The sequence below is a fragment of the Argiope bruennichi genome, chromosome 7, assembly GCF_947563725.1.
Source record: "Argiope bruennichi chromosome 7, qqArgBrue1.1, whole genome shotgun sequence".
NCBI classification, from domain to species: domain Eukaryota; kingdom Metazoa; phylum Arthropoda; class Arachnida; order Araneae; family Araneidae; genus Argiope; species Argiope bruennichi.
Genome location: NC_079157.1, coordinates 58,082,274 through 58,102,663, shown reverse-complemented (window position 1 = coordinate 58,102,663; position 20,390 = coordinate 58,082,274). Strand labels below are relative to the sequence as shown.

Genomic DNA, 20,390 nt, shown 5'->3' with positions numbered 1-20,390 from the left:
CAACCTCCACTCAAAATGGCAAGGTGAATGGGACCTCAACAATACAAATAAACTGCATTCAATTAAACACATTATTGATCCCTGGCCCAGTCTATCTAACAGAAAGAATGATACAACTCTCACTCGTTTAAGACTAGGTCACACTCTACTCACGCACAAGCATTTGTTGCTGGGAGAACCCGCCCCTCAGTGTACAGAATGCCAATGTCAATTGTCAGTTCAACACATTCTAATTGATTGTCCACAATTCATTTCACAACGCACCCGTTGCTTTCAGTCTTCCTCTATCATTTTGAAAGACATTCTTCATAAAATAAATCATCCAAATCTTTTCACTTTCTTAAAAATGATCGGTTTTTACCATTTGATCTAATTAAAAATGGTTCAATTATAAGGGTTTTTTTTAACATAAACATTGACAAATCATGACAAATACTAAGTAGTTTATGATTATATATTATTATTATGATTAGCTTATGATTATATTTCAGTTTATAAACAATGTTTTAATCAATACCATACGTTTGGCGCAGCATAATCAAAAATGGTTTTTGCGCCATAAAACTCCACTAAATCAAATCAAACCTGACTTTAATATCTGTAGATTTGATTGAAGTTTTAGATTTAAAAGAAAGATCATAATATGTATTCAATCCTCGTGATTTTACAACGATACTAAATACAAAATAAGTTGTTATTTTATTCTATAACAGGGGAGGAGAAATTCCTTTGGCTATAATATTCTTTATAAGAGAAAATGATGTAGCCCAACTATTTAAAGATCAATTTTTCAGAAAGATTTGATCCACAAATGGCTCCAGTGCGACATTAACTGAAAGAAAAGGAATATAAAGTAGTATATGTTGCATGTTTTGAATAGAATTGAAAGATTGATTTTTGATAAGTGTACCAACTGAATTTATTATATCACAAATAGCTTATTAGGGTTCGTCTATTTTCGAAAAAAGTACATTTGGAAAATAATTTTATATTTGCATTTCATATCACTAGTAAAAAAAAGAAAAAAAAAAAAAAAAAGAACAATGTAGTACAAATACTATATAACCCTATGTGTGTGGAAAAAATAAGTTCATAATGATGACTATTTTTGTTTTTGCTTTTTCAGAAAGGTTAAAATTACAGATAAATAAAATGAGGGTGCATTGAAATTCCCATCTTAAATAGTTTCTTTTATTTTCCATAATTTATTCATTGAAAAATAATTTTTCTTAAGTCTCAACCTTGTTTTCAAATATAGCAGTAGGAAACAGATTTAGTTCGTATTTAAATAAATTAGTTTTGATTCAGAAGCGCGGAAACATTATGATATTAGATACTACTAAAATGCACAAAACGTTTAGAATATTTGAAATCCCTCCATGTTGTTTCTGTTTAGATTTATACATTATTTTTAAAAATATTGGACGAGGTCGTCATACGATATCTATTTAAATATGCATAAATACAGGGCTGAATAAGCTAGATAATGGATTTATTCCTTTTCAGTGATTCCAGAATGTCCTGGGATCCAGTGAATTCAACGGATATGATTTTGTTGATGACTTTCATAATTTCTTGGGAAAAACAATTGATGGTATGTTTGGGATGGAAATTTGATGGCTATAGTGTTTTCAAGACGGATAATTTATTCATTAATATGGGTTGTTTTTTTTTATTAGCGAAAGAAGTAATTGCATGCAGAAATTCTAGGACTTTTGCCGTAAAATTACTATTGCTATCATGCTCCTTGTGCTTGTATTCGAAGCCAAATATATGCCTCAAAACATTACAACTCAACTTATTTTATAAGAATAACAGGATGTTCAAGTTTCGTTATGGTAACTTGCTCGAATACGTTTTTAAGTTTATTTGAAATAATTTTTACAAAAACCAAATCTTCTGATTTTAATCTGATCGGTAAGTTTTCTAATATTTCAGATATCGCATTTATATCTAATGGTATTTAAACTCATTTTATTAATCTTTTAAGAAAAAAAAGAAAGAAGTAATTACAAATCTATATAGATTTTCAACAGTTTGATTCTTTTCGGAAAATAATAACAAGAGCATGTGAGACTTTCCTATTTTCAGTAAACTGATATACAATGCATTGTTACCTCCATAATAAATTCAGCTGTAATAAAATGTTAAAATATAATTATGTTTTTATTCATATGCTGTTATAACAAATTGTTAAATATAAATTATAAATTGTTGTAATAAAGCCGTAAGGTATAAAAAAAATAAATAATCATCTGTTATAAACAAGGGAGTTTTAATTACATGCAGTACATTTTTCTGTTTGTTTTGGAATAAATTTTATTACGTCCATAATCATTGTTTGATAGAATTTCTTCAAAGAAAATGAGCTTGGATAGAGCTCTGATTTTACTTATGAGTGCATATGTTTGGACGTACAATATTGTACAGATTCTTATTACACATTCAGTAATATAATCCCCATGTTGTTCAAATAAAAATGTTCCATGTTTTCAAGCTTTTGAAAAACTTTTGAAGGTGTTCGAAATTAAATTCGAATCTTGATCAATGACGAATTTTAACACATTACAATCCTAGAAAAAGCATTTGAGACCTTTATTTTAACGAATTGATCAATTTAGTTTGAAATTTTAAAGCATTTTTAATTTAACAATTAATACTTGATAATAATTATTAGTTTTGTATTATTATTTTAATAACTTTATAAGAATCTATATTTTTTTTTATTATGCCTTGTGACTACATAGCAGTCACGTTTGTATCGAATATTATTTAACCAATCGCGGTGTCCAAATAGTGCATTGTAATTCGAAATGAGGCCACATAAAATATCTGATACCTTATAGAAATCGGAAAAAGATTTATATATTCTAATGATTTCATTTTTTACCTAAGACTGTGCTCCTGTAAATTGGGTTTCGGCAAACAATCTCAATCGACAGGTCACGAGTATCATTTTTACATCTGTGATAATTGCCAGCTGACGTATGTAGCAAGTCATTGGAGATGCTGTATGCCAATGAATTTCGAAATTTTAACTTGAAAGAATTTTACCTAGTCTGTCGCAACATGACCAAGTCTATGGCCCTTGTCCCCAAAAAACCAAACCAAACTAAACTTTGGCGATTCTGTGACAAAAACATCTCGACGTGCGTAACCGACAACGTCTACCGCAAGTGGTTAAGTAGAAGCGTAAGTAGATCAGTGTTTCAGATCAGATTAAGTAGATTAGCATTTATATCGTAATAAAAAGCTAATGTGATGAAACAGATAGAAACTTGATCGGTTATGTTTGATAAAGTGTCGATGCTATCCTAATGTTTTAAAATTTATAGAATTTGTAATTGTACAAAAATTTACTTGTTCCGCAATTCACATATTTTTTAACCAAGTTGCTCACAGGTTCTCTCAGCCTAGTGACCATTTGCAAGCTAAATGCCATATTTTCCAATATTATTAAAGAAAAGCGTTAAAATTATTGAATCTTTTTAATATTGAATTCTTTTATTTTATTAATTTGTAATAAAATTATTTATAAATATATTTTTAAATAATTTTTAATTTTTGATTATTTTTTTTTTAATTTTTGTAAATGAACACTTAGTTCTTGAGATGATGTTCTGTATCAAATTTTCAAACTTTAAGTCCAACAGTATATCATGCAGAATGTTCCGAAAGATTTTTTTTTTTCAACAAGTAAATTGCAATTTTCAATTGTTTAGTTTTGCGGTCCTCTGGGTTACTTGGCGATTTTATCATGATCGCCAAGATAATGGGATTACTTGACACGAAGCTTCATTATACATAAGATGCCAAAATTTCGCCAAAATGGCTACATTCTCCAAATTTTTATTGCGATTTTCAGATTATTATGTCGAGATCGCCAAGCTTTGTTATTCTTATGATGTCAAGGTTTCACCCTGATGGTTGAATTGGGGATTACACTAAGTTGTCAATCATCAAGTTAGTGTGTGTGTGTGTGTGTGTGTGTGTGTGTGTGTGTGTGTGTGTGTGTGTGTGTGTGTGTGTGTGTGTGTGTGTGTGTGTGTGTGTGTGTGTGTGTGTGTGTGTGTGTGTGTGTGTGTGTGTGTGTGTGTGTGTGTGTGTGTGTGTGTGTGTGTGTGTGTGTGTGTGTGTGTGTGTGTGTGTGTGTGTGTGTGTGTGTGTGTGTGTGTGTGTGTGTGTGTGTGTGTGTGTGTGTGTGTGTGTGTGTGTGAGTGAGTGAGTGAGTGAGTGAGTCGTCACGGTGCCATAAAAAACAAATATTTAGCTTGAATATAAAACATCAACCTAATAAGCACTCTTATATGAATATTACAATAACGTATTAAATAAAAGTTGTATAAAGAAATATACATGCATATTCATTTTTTTTCAGTGCTTTTAATGTCCTATGCCATATGAAGTATGCTGTCTGAAACGTTATACATTCATTTCGTTAAAGAAACATGCAAGTTTGCCAACTCAATGCAGTTCAATGAATATAAATGGAGTCATGAAGGTCCAAAAGGATTAATAGTAGACGTTGGTTGTGGCATCAACCATATATCAACCAATTTCATTCGTAGCCGCTACGCTAATGTTGACCAAATATATAGTATTGACAATGACCCCGAAGTTATCCGATTTTTCAACAGATATAACGAACCTAAATTATTGGAAATTAAGGAAGCTGATATCACAGACTGGTAAGTGTTTACATAACTGGCTTGAATTCACTATCTAACAATTTTAGTATTCCTAGGGGCAGACCTTCATATTGGTTCTTGTGCCATAAAATATCAAACCAACCAACCTAGGGGCAAACAATTCATACATGAGTATTACGAGACTGTAGAGACCGTTTTTTTTTCAGTGAATGCATAAAATCCTAATTATGCTTTATTGGAAACATGACTTGCATGATATTTAAACTCATCAAAGATCTAATGCACTTCTTCATCATCATATTTGGCTAGACAACCCAGGGTGGTCCAGTGCCTTCCTCTGAATTCTGTTCCACCGCATTCTATTTTTGACACTTGTATGCCAGTTTCTTTCCTGGATAGCCAGGAAGTTTATCTGCACTGACTCCATCCATATCATTTTGGGTCTATCCCTTTTCCTACTTGTTAGAAGTTTATGTAAAAGAATTTTTTAAATATGCAATCATCATCCATTCTAAATATGTGAGTTGCCCAGTTCATCCGATTTATTTTTATGAACTTTTTATCAAGATTAATGCACTTTAGAGCTTTTATTATCCAGGAGAAACAAAGAGGGAAACTGGAAAGCTTCTCTTTTCGCAAAGGAAAATTTTTTCTCAAAGTGCTGCGTTTAACTCAGTTCTAATTTGCTGTTACTGCGCATGCGTAGTAACAAAATGCATTCTTTTCTACTGCGAAGTTTGTGAGGGGAAATAATTATTTTGAGGAGGAAATATAAGCACTGTTTGGTACAAGAAAAAAAATGCACTTTTGAATGATTGCTTTTTATTTTGCATGCAATTAAGCGAAATTTCGGCGCTTTTTTTTACGTCAACGCCTAGAAATATTTTACGATTGCAAAACTTTCTTTTCTTATATACTTCTTTCATAAAAATGTAAGGAAAAATAAGTTTTATACATTTATTTTTCTTCTACACTGAACTGCTCTGCACAGGCGAAATTGCAGTGGAAGATGTTCGTTAAAAATATTACGGAAACATAAAAATCAGTTTTGTTTTCCTCAAAGTTCTTATAAAAGGCAAAAATCCTGAATGAAAATTTATCGACTAAGAGAAAATAAAGTATTGAAAAGAGTACAGTACAGAGAATTGTCAATGACTGTGGAGAATTATCAATCGTCATAAAGAGAAAAATACCGATTATAAATGTATGTTTTTTAAACTTGAAATAACTCAAATTAATGAAGGGCCTATAAAAATTTGACTACCACTCATAATCGGAATTCGAATTTGGACTACTTAAAGCACAAATCGGCCCTGTTCAATTTGGCGGGGGAAAAAACGAGTAAAAAAAAGTGAAATTATGAAAACTAAATAAATTTAGAAACGAACGGAACATAAAAGCTCTATGATGTCATGAGTTTGGTCTCCATTAGAAAAATCGATACTTTGGGATTATCCCGCCGACTATTTTCGTCAAACCCGATATTATCGCCAAAAGGTAGCTTCTACGCATATTCAAAAATCGCCAGTCCTTTGGCGCATTTCGCGAGGATTGGCGCATTTTCACGAGCGTTGACAGGTGGACGGAATAATTCCAAAGTACCGAAAAGTCAGTATGTTTAATGAACATAACATACGTAAGACTATTAAAATAGCGCGGCTTTAATGCCTGACAGTTTGATGGAATCACTGATTTGAAGTTTTATTTAAACCGTTTAATTGAAACTAAATTTGAAATTAAATGCAACCAATATCTCCGGCGAACCAGCTAGTCATCAAAGGCGATTAATTAGACATAAATTCCGGAATAGGATTCTCATTTCCTCTGTTATACATATATATACGTAGTATACATATATTTTTTAAAAACTGTACGCGTTATAATTTGTTTTGACGTATTCAATTAAATTCATGTTTATCTGGGTTATCAAATAACAATGTAAGATTTAACAAATATTCATTCCATATTAATATTTAATAGCCTCAAAAGTTAATAATTTGGGCTAACAAGCTGCTTGCCAAAAGCAGCTAGTTTCATCAAAAAAAAAAAAGTAATAATAAATAAAAATAAAGATATGATCTTACTGAGTTTTAGTTTATTATATTAACGTCCCCTTTTAAAGCAATACTAGGGTTATTTTGGGACATACCTAGTCATTTTGAACCGCGGTCAGATGACGAGGACGACACCTGAGCTGGTATCCCCCTCTCCCCACCACACCAGCGGCAGGACATTTGGCCTGACGGATTTAACATGCAACAAGCCCCCTTACACGACGGTTCTTCGATGGAATCGGGTCTCGAACCTGAAACCCTACGGCTCACGAGCCGAGACCTTACCACCAGGCCACCACGGCCCTATGATCTCATTGAAGCTTTGTTCCGATGATATCCCGCAAGATCGGTGCCCAGAACATCTATAGATAGTGAACTTATTCTCTCATCGCTACGCCACCGTCTTTTATTCGTATGATATATTTCGGCGCAGCATATTTTGCAACAGGATCTTGCGCCAGAAATCTAAACCTAAACCTAAAATCGTATGATATATTTTCGGTTTATCTTATGCATTTGATTTTCCTAATTTGAGCTACCAATGCAATCTTTCTTGCATTCTTTTTTTTCTATGAATTCACCAGTAATATAATTGATTGCGGTGACATATTAAGCTCTGTACGTTTTATTGTACAGACCAGAGCATTTAAAGTCAACAGATTACTATATGAGATTATCCATGTAATTAAATTTCAAACACAAATTCCCATTGAATAAATTATATTATATATTTAACAAGTTCTCTAATGAACTTGATGTTTATAACATAGCGTTTCATTTTAAAAATTCAAATGCCTATAACTATTGTATTTCTAATATGTATTTTAACGTTATTATAATTTATTGTATTCACTTTTTAAATTTAAAATGTGTTTAATTATATTACATTCAATTTTAACTTCATAATTTGTTTTTAATGTTTTTTATGTTTTAAATCTCTTGTACAATTAGCTTTCAGATATCATAGATTCTTAATTACAAGTATACTTTTTTAATGCTTTCAGATTGAACTATGCACACATATTACTTAATATAATTTTTAATGTTCTTATTATTCATTGCCTATAATTTTTATTCTTTTTTTTATATATGTTGTAACTGAAATTTCTTCTTTAATTGAACACTGCAACTGAAATTTCTTCTTTTAATAAAAAATATTAGATAATTTTGAAATCAGTTTTTCTTAAATTCACTAACAGATGGTGCCACTGCATGAAAGCAGAATTTAATCAAATATTGTTTTAAAATTGAACAATATCACCGAGAATATACATTTTCACTTTTGCACAAATTAGGAAGTGTATGAAAATACGATTATAAAATTCTATATTCATAAGCATGACACGAATCATTCGAAATAAAAACTTAATATAAATCCTTTTATTTCTTTTTAGGGATTTTCTAATGAACAAAGAAGGTAAGGTCTCCAAAGTGGTTTCACTTCGTTGCCTCGATGAAGTTCAAGATCAGAAAAAAGCCTTTGAAAATATCTTCCGACTTTTAAAACGAGGTGGAGATATGCTTGTATTAATGACAATTAATTCAACATTTTATGAACTTGTCGATACAGTCCTACGAAGGGATAGATGGAGAAAATACTTTAAAGTAAGATCAATTCTTAATTGGTTTTCACTCGTAAAATTAAATATTGATTCCTAATTATTTACTCATAAAATTTCATACTAACGGTTCCCTTAATTAGTATGAAATTGTTGCTCTCTTCCTGTTTAATGTATATGTTACCGCTAAAGTATATAATGCAGTTATTTCATAGAATACCTAGTTATTCCATGAAATAACTGAGCGTGTCCGTTAAAGTGTGTAATATGTTATTAATTTGACACTTTAACTAGTTATTCTATGAAATAACTAGGTATTCTATAAATTAACTAATGAAACAGTTAAAGTGTAAAATAAACAATTTATCTAAAATGAAATTAAACTAATGATAGACAATTAAAATGATAAAGAAGCAATTTATCTAATTTATGCAGCGTATGAATGGTATTTATGGAAACGTACCATAAAGCCATTTGTTACAACAAGGATTACTAAAATGACACTTGGAATTACAAATAACATTATTTCTAAAACAAAAACATTTTTTATTTCTAAAACAAACAAACAAAAACATAAATGCAATAGGGGTAAAAGGTAAATGTATTTGTCGTGCGAGATATATGATATAGATTATTTTACACTTTAACGGGCTGCAGATCTTTATTCTATGAAATAACTAGTTAAACCATGAAATACAAGAGAGTATTACACCTTAACGGACACGATCAGTTATTTCATAGAATAACTAGGTATTCTACAAAATAACGGATTTCATACTTTAACGGTAATATATACATGAATTCTCGTAATGGAGCTGAATCCCATGGCATCATATTGTCATTAAAAAAAGCAAATCTATTTTCTATTCCAATTTGTCTTTTTGTGCTGTAATTTTACTTCCTGTAAATACATAAATGATAAATAGGATCTTTTTTCTTTAACTTGTCAATAATGGAAGAAAATAATGTGATTGCAATCTTTGATGAATTAATGAATACGGTCGGAATTTCATTACAAATCTGAAATATATTGTTAAAAATTGCGAAATTTTTTTTAATTGCATGGTAACTAAATTGATATCATTAAATATATTCTTTTAAATAATAAAAATGCCACATATACTAAGAGTTATTAAGGAAAGAAGTTAAAATTTTAATTAATTAAAAATAAAATTTTGAAAATCCCTTTCACAGTGAGTAGATACCATCAAGGATGTAAAAAACGTACCAAATCTGGTAGCACTAAATATAACGGTCAATTTTGTAGAGCTTTTGAGCGATTTTCATATCATGCAGTTTATAAATAGTAAAGATAGCTTTCGTGCATTTCTATAATAATGCTTTACAAATAAGGGAAGAAAAAAGGGGAAAATTATTCCCTATATTTTGCCACCATCTTGGGTTTATTTAAGTTTGAATTTACTCTTTGAGAAATGATTTATTGCATTTACGACAAATTTGGCTACATTTTTCTTGAATATATTTATATCCATATGAAGATGAACGTTCGTTTGCATTTCTTACACACAAACCCGCAGTTTTTTACTTCTAATCTTTGGAGAAATTTGAAAGTGAACATGCGCTCTTCAAAACAAGGAGAAAATAAGTTAACTTTTCAAAATCCAAAATTTAACTGGAATATGTTACTCAAAAATTAAGCAAGATTTTGGTGTTTTTAAGTTATATTTTCCGAGTATATTATGCCCCGAAAATAATTGTTTTCTTAAAATTCAAAACAATTACCCTATCAATTATTCGAATTTTCTTTCCATCCAATTTTTGGTCTAATTTTATTGTGCTTTTAAAATTTAATTTTACACCCAATATGCGATAGTTTTTTAATTCATATAATGAAATAGAAATTAATTTCATTCTTCTATAAAGCCATCCAGTGGTTTACTTTTTTTAATATTAAAATTGTTTTAAAAATTTCTCTATTTTAACATTAACTTTGAAGTAGGATCATCACTTCCGTTTTTATTTTGTGCTATATATTTTTTAATTCGATTGCACAATAAAATGCACTGATTTCATTAAATTTATATTATTTAATCTTATCAAACAACATGGTACAATTTTATATAAATACATTTTCTATACGAAGAGTCTAACATATAGGAAAGTCAATAGACTGGTCGCTAAAGACGGCTATTTTTAATATATTAATTATCCTCAGTTTAATTATCCTCACCTAATGTCTTTTAATGTTCTCTAGGGCAGATATGTAATTCCTGAGTCACATACAAGCCGTTTTACAGCTGATTATTACAGAAGTCTGCTGCATTTTATTGGATTTGTAGAAATTACTGTTTCAGACATGCCTCGAATCGTAATATACAAGAAGGTCACTGATTTTAAAGGTAAATGCTATGGATATTTATATGCAAAAATTGTGGATATTTATGCACAAAAGGGATTATTATTAAAACATCCCTACAGACATATCTCTCATCATATTTTACTGAAATATCACTGACTCAATAGGTAAATGCTATGGATATTTATATGCAAAAATTGTGGATGTTTATGTACAAAAGGATTTATGATAAAAACATCCCTATAGACATATCTCTAATCATATTTTACTGAAATAATACTGACTCCATAGGTAAATGCTATGATATGTGAAAAGGGCTATGATAAAAGAAATTGGAAGACTGTTGAAAGTGCTGTTATTCAAATACCTTGCAAGGATGATTGGCACGGATTTAAATACGAAATTTAGCCTTATTAAAACTTACTGACATATTCGTATACATGGGGTGGGCCAATCTTTGAAAAAATAAGGCGCGACTATAAAAAAAAAATTGGTCAAAGTTTTACTTTTTCGTATGCAAAGTATAATATTGTAATTGTCAAAAGATTTACACTCGAGGTTTTGACGAATCTTCACGTTTTAGAACCCCCTAAGTTCGAAAAATGCATTTTTGAAAAATGTCCATATGTCTGTCTGCGACAAAGATAACTCAAAAAACATTTTGAACTGGGCAGTTGAAATTTGATATACGGTCTTTACACCAAATACGTAGATTTCTATAAAATTTTCAGCAAAATCCGTTTAGAAGTTTGTCTGCCCAGCTGTGTTCGTATATAAATTAACAGGATAACTAAAATCAATAAAAACTCTGCATACAGATATAACATGTATAATGTAGACACATATCATTTGAGCTAAATCCAACAGGGGGTTGACAGTCTGTCGGTCTATACTTTCAGAAAATTTAAACGTTACAACTGAAAAAGTCAGTCACTTAAATATATCAAATTTGGTATGGGATTTTGTAACTATAGGTATAGTTTTGCATCATTTTTTCAGACGGTTGAAAAAATGTATCTATAACACAAAGTTGTCTATAACACGAATCAATTGCATTTCTGTATCATGCCATGGATTAATCTTCAAAAAATTCGCCAAGGAGACGCGATGGATTAAATACAAAAATGCGAACTTAAAGCCAGGGGTTAAAATTTCGTAACTATCTGCGCGCCAATGACATGCAATGAGTCCTCTCGGATAACACCTTTATTATCGAGTTTGAGAGAAAGTTTTGGGAAACCCCTCCCGCTGGTTAACTATGATTTAAGAATCAAAAGATCTCGAATTTAAAAAAAAAAAATGGCTTCGATTTTCTGGTATACTTGTACAATATGACGTGTTATAAAATCTGTAATATAACGAAAACAATCATGTGAGCAGTTCTTTTCTCCTATTAGGAAACAAAATTTTATGATAAACTAAAATTTTTGTGACAAGAACAGTAGCAAATCTCATCTATATAAAATGTTGCATTTTCCAGTTATAGTTTTCACATACTTACAAACGGACAAGCTGAAAGATAGTCAACTCTTTCATCGATTTGGTGCAAAATGTGATAGAAATCAACAATTATGATGGTATGATGGTATATGATAATTTTAATCTGCCTCCTTTAGTTTTTCAATTATTATGCTCACATGCAAACGAACTGACAGACAGACAGGTTTCTTGTAAACGGATTTCATTTAGGATTTAACCGATGGCTGTGATTTTATGCTATGATTGCAAATTATATTTCTGCTGTTGTATTAGAGTTATCATTAGAGGCCGATTTAAAATCGAAAAGATAATTTTTTTTTCTGGTTGAGGAAGATCTAAAACGTGGCGATTCATCAAACTTACTATGATGAATTTATATAGGATTGCAGTTTTTTCTATGCTTTATATTTTAAATAATTTAAAAAATTATATAATATTTTAAATGCTACAAAGTAAGAAAAAAAGTAGTCCCTAAATTCTTTAACTGAATTTAATATTCTCTGCAAATGTGTGGAGCGTATATACCTTGCTTAATCCAACTCTAATAATCTTGAGTTGAGCTGAGCTGTGCTGAGAATGATCGGCACTCAGGTATGCGGCCCTTTAAGCACCAGCCCCTATTAACCCAATCGGCAAAAAGCTGGCCAATACATGAACACATATAGACACCTCTGAAATGAAAAAAAAATCTTGATTTTTATAAAATAACTGAATTATCTATAAATCTGATTCTCTTGATATGTGCTACCATCTACCAGAGAAATATTAAATTCTAATACCTGGAGTAATACCGATAGAGTTACGTTCCCACCTTTATTTGGTTATCTATACTTATATAAAGCTCAATGTATGTGTGTGTTGGCTCTCTACAGGCCAGACCGTTTGACCTACAGCTTCCAAATTTGGTACATGTATACCTTAGAGGTCGGGAATGTGCACCTGGGTCCCTTTTTTTAATTTTTAATTAGAATTTTAATTACTAATTAAAAACTAACTTTTTAGCCAAAAAATCTTCCATTTTCCCCACCGCCAAATGAGTAAGGCTTCAGTTTTTTTTTCCCCGCTCTAATGAGGCTAGAGTTAACATTTTTCGGCTGATTATTTCTGTTTATTTTCTTAATGTTTTACGCATTTAAAATTAAACATTGTTAATGAATCGATCTTTCAGATTCATTCCGAAGTACTTTTGAATTAAAATAAAACAGAATAAAGGAAATTAAAAATATGTAATCTGCATAGCGTTACCCCAACTGGCGTAGAAAAATTTACTCATTTGCGTTACAGTAACTGGCGTTGAAAATTCACGCAGGAGCATTGTGTTCTGATTCTTGACAACTATTATCAACGGATGATTTTTGATTTGAATTACTTTTAGGTTAGTTGCATGCTTTTGTAATTAAATTGTATTTATGTTAGTTATATATTTTTTATATATACTTATAGTTTTAAGTACATCGTTTTTTAAGTAGTGTTTTTAAACCTGTTTTCGACCGATTATTTTAAATGATTCATTTTATTTTCTTAGTGTTTGATGCATTTAAATTTAAACATTGTTAATGAATCGATCTGTTCGTGATGAATCTGAGAAAATTTTGTTGACAAATTCTTGAGATATTACATAAATTAAGAAAGTTATTTTTTAGTGCCCATAAAGTTTAAACGCTCAGTGACTCTGTTATCAGTAATCATATTAAAAAAAATGCTTTGTTTCAGTAAAAAATATTATTATATTAATTGCATATTAATTCTGTCCTCTTTAATTTAAAGCATAAATTCTACGGGAGCTAACAGAAAATTAGAGATATACATATTATGTTATGACTGAAGGCCTTTATAATATTATGAGAGAATTATATGACTTTTAAATTTGAAGTTTTAAAATATTTTGATGAAGATTCTATTAAAGTAGGAATTGCATAAAATCTATAATTATTAAAATATAAACGAACATTAAGATTGGCGAACCGGCTGATCGCCAAAGGCGGCTAGTATTAAATAAAAAAAATATGAATAAGGCCATTTCACTTATTAATGAAAAAAATGCATATAACTTATTCAAAGGAATTTTTTTAGTTTAGAAAGGAAAATTTTATATTGAATGAAATATTTTCATATATCGCATTAGAGATGTGAATCACCATTCAAGAATACAGTCATTTTAACTAAATTCTTTATAGAAAAACTATGTTTTTCAATGATTTTCAGGAATTTGTATATTTCTGTACAATCTGTAAGGTTTCAAGAATCTGTGTATTTTTTATCATTCATAGTAGTTAAAGCAAATTTGACTTGTTTTGAACTTATGAGGAATATACAGATCTGGTGGAGGTAGCAATCAAGTTTGTAGATGAGGTATCCAGTATAAAGTTCCCTATTTGCTTAAACTTTTGTCATTATATTTCTTTTTAAACATCAATATTTATAATGATAGTGATAATTATTGTGTAACTATTTGCAAAGCATACCATCGCTAAATGACGGTAAGTTGTTTATATTTGAAAGATTTCTCTATCTAAGCAGTCATGTCCGGAACATGAAATAAGATGGTCGTGGGGGGGGGGATAAAGTTTCATCTTTTAAATACACTGAATTTGTGAGTGATTAAGAAGTTGTAAAGAAATGTGCTAGTTATCACATTATGGATTCATGTTAGTTTTAAACTACGACAACCAAACTATTCACCAATTGTTTCTGTAATGCCAAATTCCTCACAGTACAGAGGGAAATTTCTCATCAATTGTGTTCTCTTTTACATTGCTTCATCTCCCACTGAGCCGCGGTGATATACTAGTACGGTTTCTTATTCAGGCCCGGAGGGATGCAAGTTTTAAACCCGATTCCATTGGAGATCCGTTGTGTTTCAGGCCCTGGCGTATGCCGCGATGATATACTAGTACGGTTTCTTATTCAGGCCCGGAGAGATGCAAGTTTTAAACCCGATTCCATTGGAGATCCGTTGTGTTTTAGACCCTGGTGTATGTCGTGGTGATATAGTAGTATGGTTTCTTATTCAGGCCTGGAGGGATGCAAGTTTTAAATCCGATTCCATTGGAGATCCGTTGTGTTTCAGGCCCTGGCGTATGTCGCGATGATATACTAGTACGGTTTCTTATTCAGGCCCGGAGGGATACAAGTTTTAAACCCGATTCCATTGGAGATCCGTTGTGTTTCAGGCCCTGGCGTATGTCGCGATGATATACTAGTACGGTTTCTTATTCAGGCCCGGAGGGATGCAAGTTTTAAACCCGATTCCATTGGAGATCCGTTGTGTTTTAGACCCTGGTGTATGTCGTGGTGATATGGTAGTATGGTTTCTTATTCAGGCCTGGAGGGATGCAAGTTTTAAATCCGATTCTATTGGAGATCCGTTGTGTTTTAGACATGGCGTATGTTGTGGTGATATAGTAGTACGGTTTCTTATTCGGCCCAGGTGGATGCAAGTGTTAAACCCGATTCCATTGGAGATCCGGCCTGATTGGATTGTTTCAGGCCCAGGTGTAATCTGACGTAGAACAATGTTCTACCATTTTATGGAATTTAAAAAAGGATTGCGCGCTCAGAAATTCTCTTCGTTAACTGACCGTAGTTCAAAATTATGAAGGTTGTCCCGAAAGAGTTCTTGTGCTGGTTCTAAATAGATCATTAATATAATTAAACTAAACATCTTCCACACCCAAGAGAAATCAGAGGGGGAAATAAGAGGAAGTGAAATTTTCTTATATCACTGAGAGGGGGGGAGGGGGGAGAAAGGCAATCTATCCTCGTCTTCTGGTTTGTCGGTGGAAAAATTTTGAATTTTTAACTAGTTTTTCGCGTGTAATTATTCCTTACTCAAACTGTTAACTTTTAATTCTGTTTTCTTTTTTAGAGGATGTACATCACTGGAGTTCATGCAGCTCTATCCCCGAAGAATGTCGACAAGAGTTTGCCGAGGAAGTACTCTCTGAGAGCGTACGTCTTGGGAAAATTCGTTTGGAGAATTTCTGTATCTTATACAACACTCTTTGGATTCATGCTGGCAAGCCATTATGAACCAAACAATATTTTGAAGTCATTGGGAGACTATTCCAAATGAAGTGTAATTGGACTATTGTGGTTATTTTAAGATTATTGTTTAAATATTCCGAGTTCGTTAAAATGATTTTGTAATGAACTCTTAATGATTTTATTTCATTTGAAATGATTCAAGTTTGCGAAAATTGAATTTTGTAAAGGAAAGTTTCTGTCACTTCCTGATACCATAAAGTTCCAAAGATACCAGCCCCATTTTATACAACTGTTTTTACTATTTTTTTAAGATTGCATTGTTATTTGTAAATATTAATTTTATTCCTGCAATAAAACTTACATCTACGATATTTTAAACGTTTATTTTTTACATTATCATGTAAAAAATATACAAGAAAATATTGTAATCATTAAACAAAAAAGCGAAATTTTGACTTATCTCCACTTTTTAGACCTCTATAAATCTAAAAAACACATTTTCATAATTACTTCTACATACCTTTCTTCTGTTAAACCGATAGCTTGAAGCTGTTTTAAGCTAGTCGTGTGAAATTTGGTATGTGGTGTTAGCGCCGAATTTGAAGATTTCTGTCTAATTTTGAGCGAAATTTATTCTCGGGAAATTTGTCTGTTTATCTGAGGGCAAATGAAAATTACTACCAAACATAAAAAACTAGATAAATAAAGCATTTACATTTTAGCATCCGATGTGTAGATCTGCATTAAGTTTTGAATTAAATCTATCAAAGGGCCATCCGTCTATCAGTCTGCTTATTATTAAAAAACAAAACAACTCAAAAATACAAACACTAATATAAAGGAAATTTGGTTATCTAATCTTGCTACTATGATTGTAAGCCTCCATCGGGTAAGAAAAAAAAGAGTCTAAAGTACATACTCAATTTCCTTCGCTATTTTAAGAAACATAAAACATTCGTATGTGGAAAATAAAAATTTGAGCATGAATGCTTACGAAATTTCACAAGGTCCACACTTTTTTTGCAATGAAAGGGGAGATAATATTTTTATTAGTGATATTATCCCCCCTTTTTTTCACATATTTAAGAAAAAATATTTCGTAGAGACCATTGATACTGTTGTTGTTGTGTACAGCCAACCACCCCACCACCATCGAATGAAGCAGTATCGACAGGATTTGTTGTGACCGACTGCTGTCTTTAGCATAACCCGTCCACAACATTGACCGATTCACCGAATTTGACATCCTCTTCGAGGCATTTGGAACCTAGTCACAAAGTGGTCAGTCACTGACCTTCCTCCTCCTCTTCCCGTACATTGCTACTATGTTTTATATTTTTAAAAGTTAGGAAGAAAGAGAATTGACCTTTCATTTTCAATCAGATAAATGTTATTTGGGTGGAATTTTTTTATTTCATTTGCTTCGTGTGAAAATTTAAGTTTGTTACCAGGTTTGTATTCATTTTCATGTGTTAGAGCTTACAAATTTTAAAAAAGCGTCTTACTCCCCTAAAGTCCTACATTGCTGCCTCATCGCGGCGGGGGAGTGTTCCTAGGCGGAATGGCAAAGTACGTCGGGAGAGTATTCTCCTGGTAGGGTCGGTCACCCAAGGCGTGAAGGCCATTCCATTATGCTCCGCTAAAGGCAATGCAGGCATGAGGCAAAATCAAACTTCAGCCTTTGGTGCCTCTAGGTCCTTGACCTCTTGAAGCTGCATTTTAAGCCCTTTTGTCATGACTCGTCGGTTCGGGCTCATGGACCTGGTCTGATGTTACTGTTGACCAGGTGGGATAAGCCACAACAGCAAAAATGCGTAACTTCGATGATATTTTACCATCTGTACTAAATACCAAGATTCTGAGGGGGGGGGGGGTCTTCCGGACAGACCATTAGATTTAGAGTTACGAAATTTGTCACAAATATATTTTAGAATATACATTTCGGAAGGACTTTTGAAATTTGGATTAGATTAAGTGAGATTTTAGCTTCTTTCCACTATAATTCCCAAAATTATTATTGCATAAAACGGATTTTTACATAATTTTGAAATTTTAAAAATCGCTTTTTTACGAAAGTAATTTAACCATACATTTTTTTTTTCTGAATCGTTGGGTTCTTTTTTAATTTTCTTAATTTCAAGGCAGGACTTTAGGTTTCTGAACTAAAATTCAAGCCGTATTCAATGTTCCTCGTTGTTGAAAACTGAGATAGAAAAATTATGTTTAATATCTGTGCAGTTTACATGAAAAATAAGCAAATGAAATTACAATATTGCTAAAGTTAAAAGATAAATTATTTTTGCAGTTACATTTTTAAAACATTTTGGTTCCATAGTTCTATAATGCTGGAGACGGATGACTGACTCTATTAGAAGGATTTATATATACAATGAACAGAGCATGTTTAAAATTATTAAAATAATGGCTTCGATATCTGTCACATTTTGATGATTTAAAATATTTTTGTGTAATAATCATAAACATTAAATAAGCAAAAAATATTTAATTAATAGTAAAAACAATCAATATCATTGGCGAACAAGTAGACTGTCAAAGGGAACTAGTTTATGATATCTTCGGAAAAAAGTTATCAATAAATCTTTTAAATTGAATTTTGATTTCTTATGAAATGCCATCTGGTGACGAACTTGGGAAAGAAATGTTTAAAACATTTCAAAATGCAGCCAAACTTCTCTTCATTTCCATTTTCATTCCATGCAAAATCAAATCCTCTGAGGATTCGTCCACCCTGAGCTGCATTCATTTTTTGAATGTCAAAATAGTTTTAAAACAGGCCCTAATTCATTTTTTCAAATTAGTTAATTTTATGATTTATCTGGCGAAATAATATTTGATTCGAAAATCTCTAATTACCATAAAGATAAAATTTTGTGCTAGCTTGTATATTGCAGTTTTGCTTGTTTACTTGTTTTACCTGAAGGATATATGTGTGTGTGTGATGATATTTTAATTCTAATTTTAATTTAATTAATGTCCAAGATTTATTTTAATTTAGCCCATAGTAACTTCATTCAAAAATTATTCTCTTATTTCGTGATCCAATTCCACTTTCGGTTTAATTCATTCCTCTGTAAAACTAATGCGCCATCAGTACTACGTATCAAGTGAAAGTGATACTTTATTTGCCCTTATCAGAGGTCAAAACATGTATTCCATTGGCGCTTGGCCAGAAATCCTATATTATATAAGACTAGTGATCGCTTGTTTCGAGCTTTTTTCTTACTTCTGCTTTTGTGCCACGCTGCGTCTGCTTGTAAATAAATTGCTTTCCCGAGATGGATATTAAAGAGACAATAAAACGAAAGTAAAAATACCAAGTCTCTTCACTGCTTCGAACCTGCATTCTCCTTAAACCAATATATATATATGAAAGTTTATCTATTCAGTACCGGATTAAGTTCTATAGGAACTTATAGATGAGGCAAGTTTCGGGAACTCTTTTCTCTCTCCAAAAACCAAAACCAGATTTTTTTTATATATATAGATTTTAATTCAGGCTATAGACTCAGTTTTCAAACAACAGATATTATGACAAACTGAAATAAAAAGAAAAAATTTCGGATCAGCTTCAAGAGAATGGATTTCAACATGTTCACTGATGTAAGTGCAATGATTAACAACTGTAAAATAATGCATTTTTTAACTTTTAATAAAAGCATCAAAATTTGTCAAAAATGTATAACTTTAGATTAAATCTTGAAAATTTAATAAACAATAATTTGGAATTATATCCAAATTTTCGCTTCAGTCTCTATGCATTACATTAATGATTATATATATCGAAGGATATATCAACCATTCCGGTCATTTGTTTTTTATGGAAAGTTTTTTTTCAAAGTCAAATCTGGATCAAAAAATTTTAATTTTCTAAAATATTCAAAAAATAATAATATAATATTTTTGTACTATTATTATTATATTAACTTTTTGTATAAATATTATTTGAAAATAGAACAATAGTGCTCCATATATTCTTTAAAAAATTGACCCCGAATGTAGTCAGATACCCAAATTTAGAGAGGTTATTTATTGAAAGGCAATTCTTGAAAAATGCTGACAATTTAAACTAAATATGAATAGAACGATTATTTAGTTATGCAGTATAACACCTTCTTATTCCCTGCGACAATAAAAATTATGGCTGTTGATTGGATATGAAAATTTCACCTTTATTAAGAATCACAACAGCAAAAAATCACAGATTTGTTTATTACGCTTTTTCAGAAATATAGATGGAAAAAAGCATTAGAAAAGGATGTTGGTGACAGTGGTTACATTGGAACAAAACAAATATCCAAGGCTTATGAAATAAGAAAATGATAAC

General features: G+C 31.2%; 1 protein-coding gene across 1 annotated transcript; it reads left to right on the top strand.

Annotated features, from left to right (window-relative positions):
- The first annotated feature begins 1,821 nt into the window (after nucleotides 1–1,821).
- On the top strand, nucleotides 1,822–16,367 carry LOC129976384 (juvenile hormone acid O-methyltransferase-like). Its single transcript, XM_056089914.1, has 5 exons — nucleotides 1,822–1,917; nucleotides 4,379–4,688; nucleotides 8,098–8,308; nucleotides 10,478–10,622; nucleotides 15,927–16,367. The coding sequence occupies exons 2-5, from the start codon at nucleotides 4,408–4,410 to the stop codon at nucleotides 16,088–16,090; spliced, it is 801 nt and encodes a 266-aa protein (XP_055945889.1). The 5' UTR covers nucleotides 1,822–1,917; nucleotides 4,379–4,407; the 3' UTR covers nucleotides 16,091–16,367.
- The last annotated feature ends 4,023 nt before the right edge of the window (nucleotides 16,368–20,390 follow it).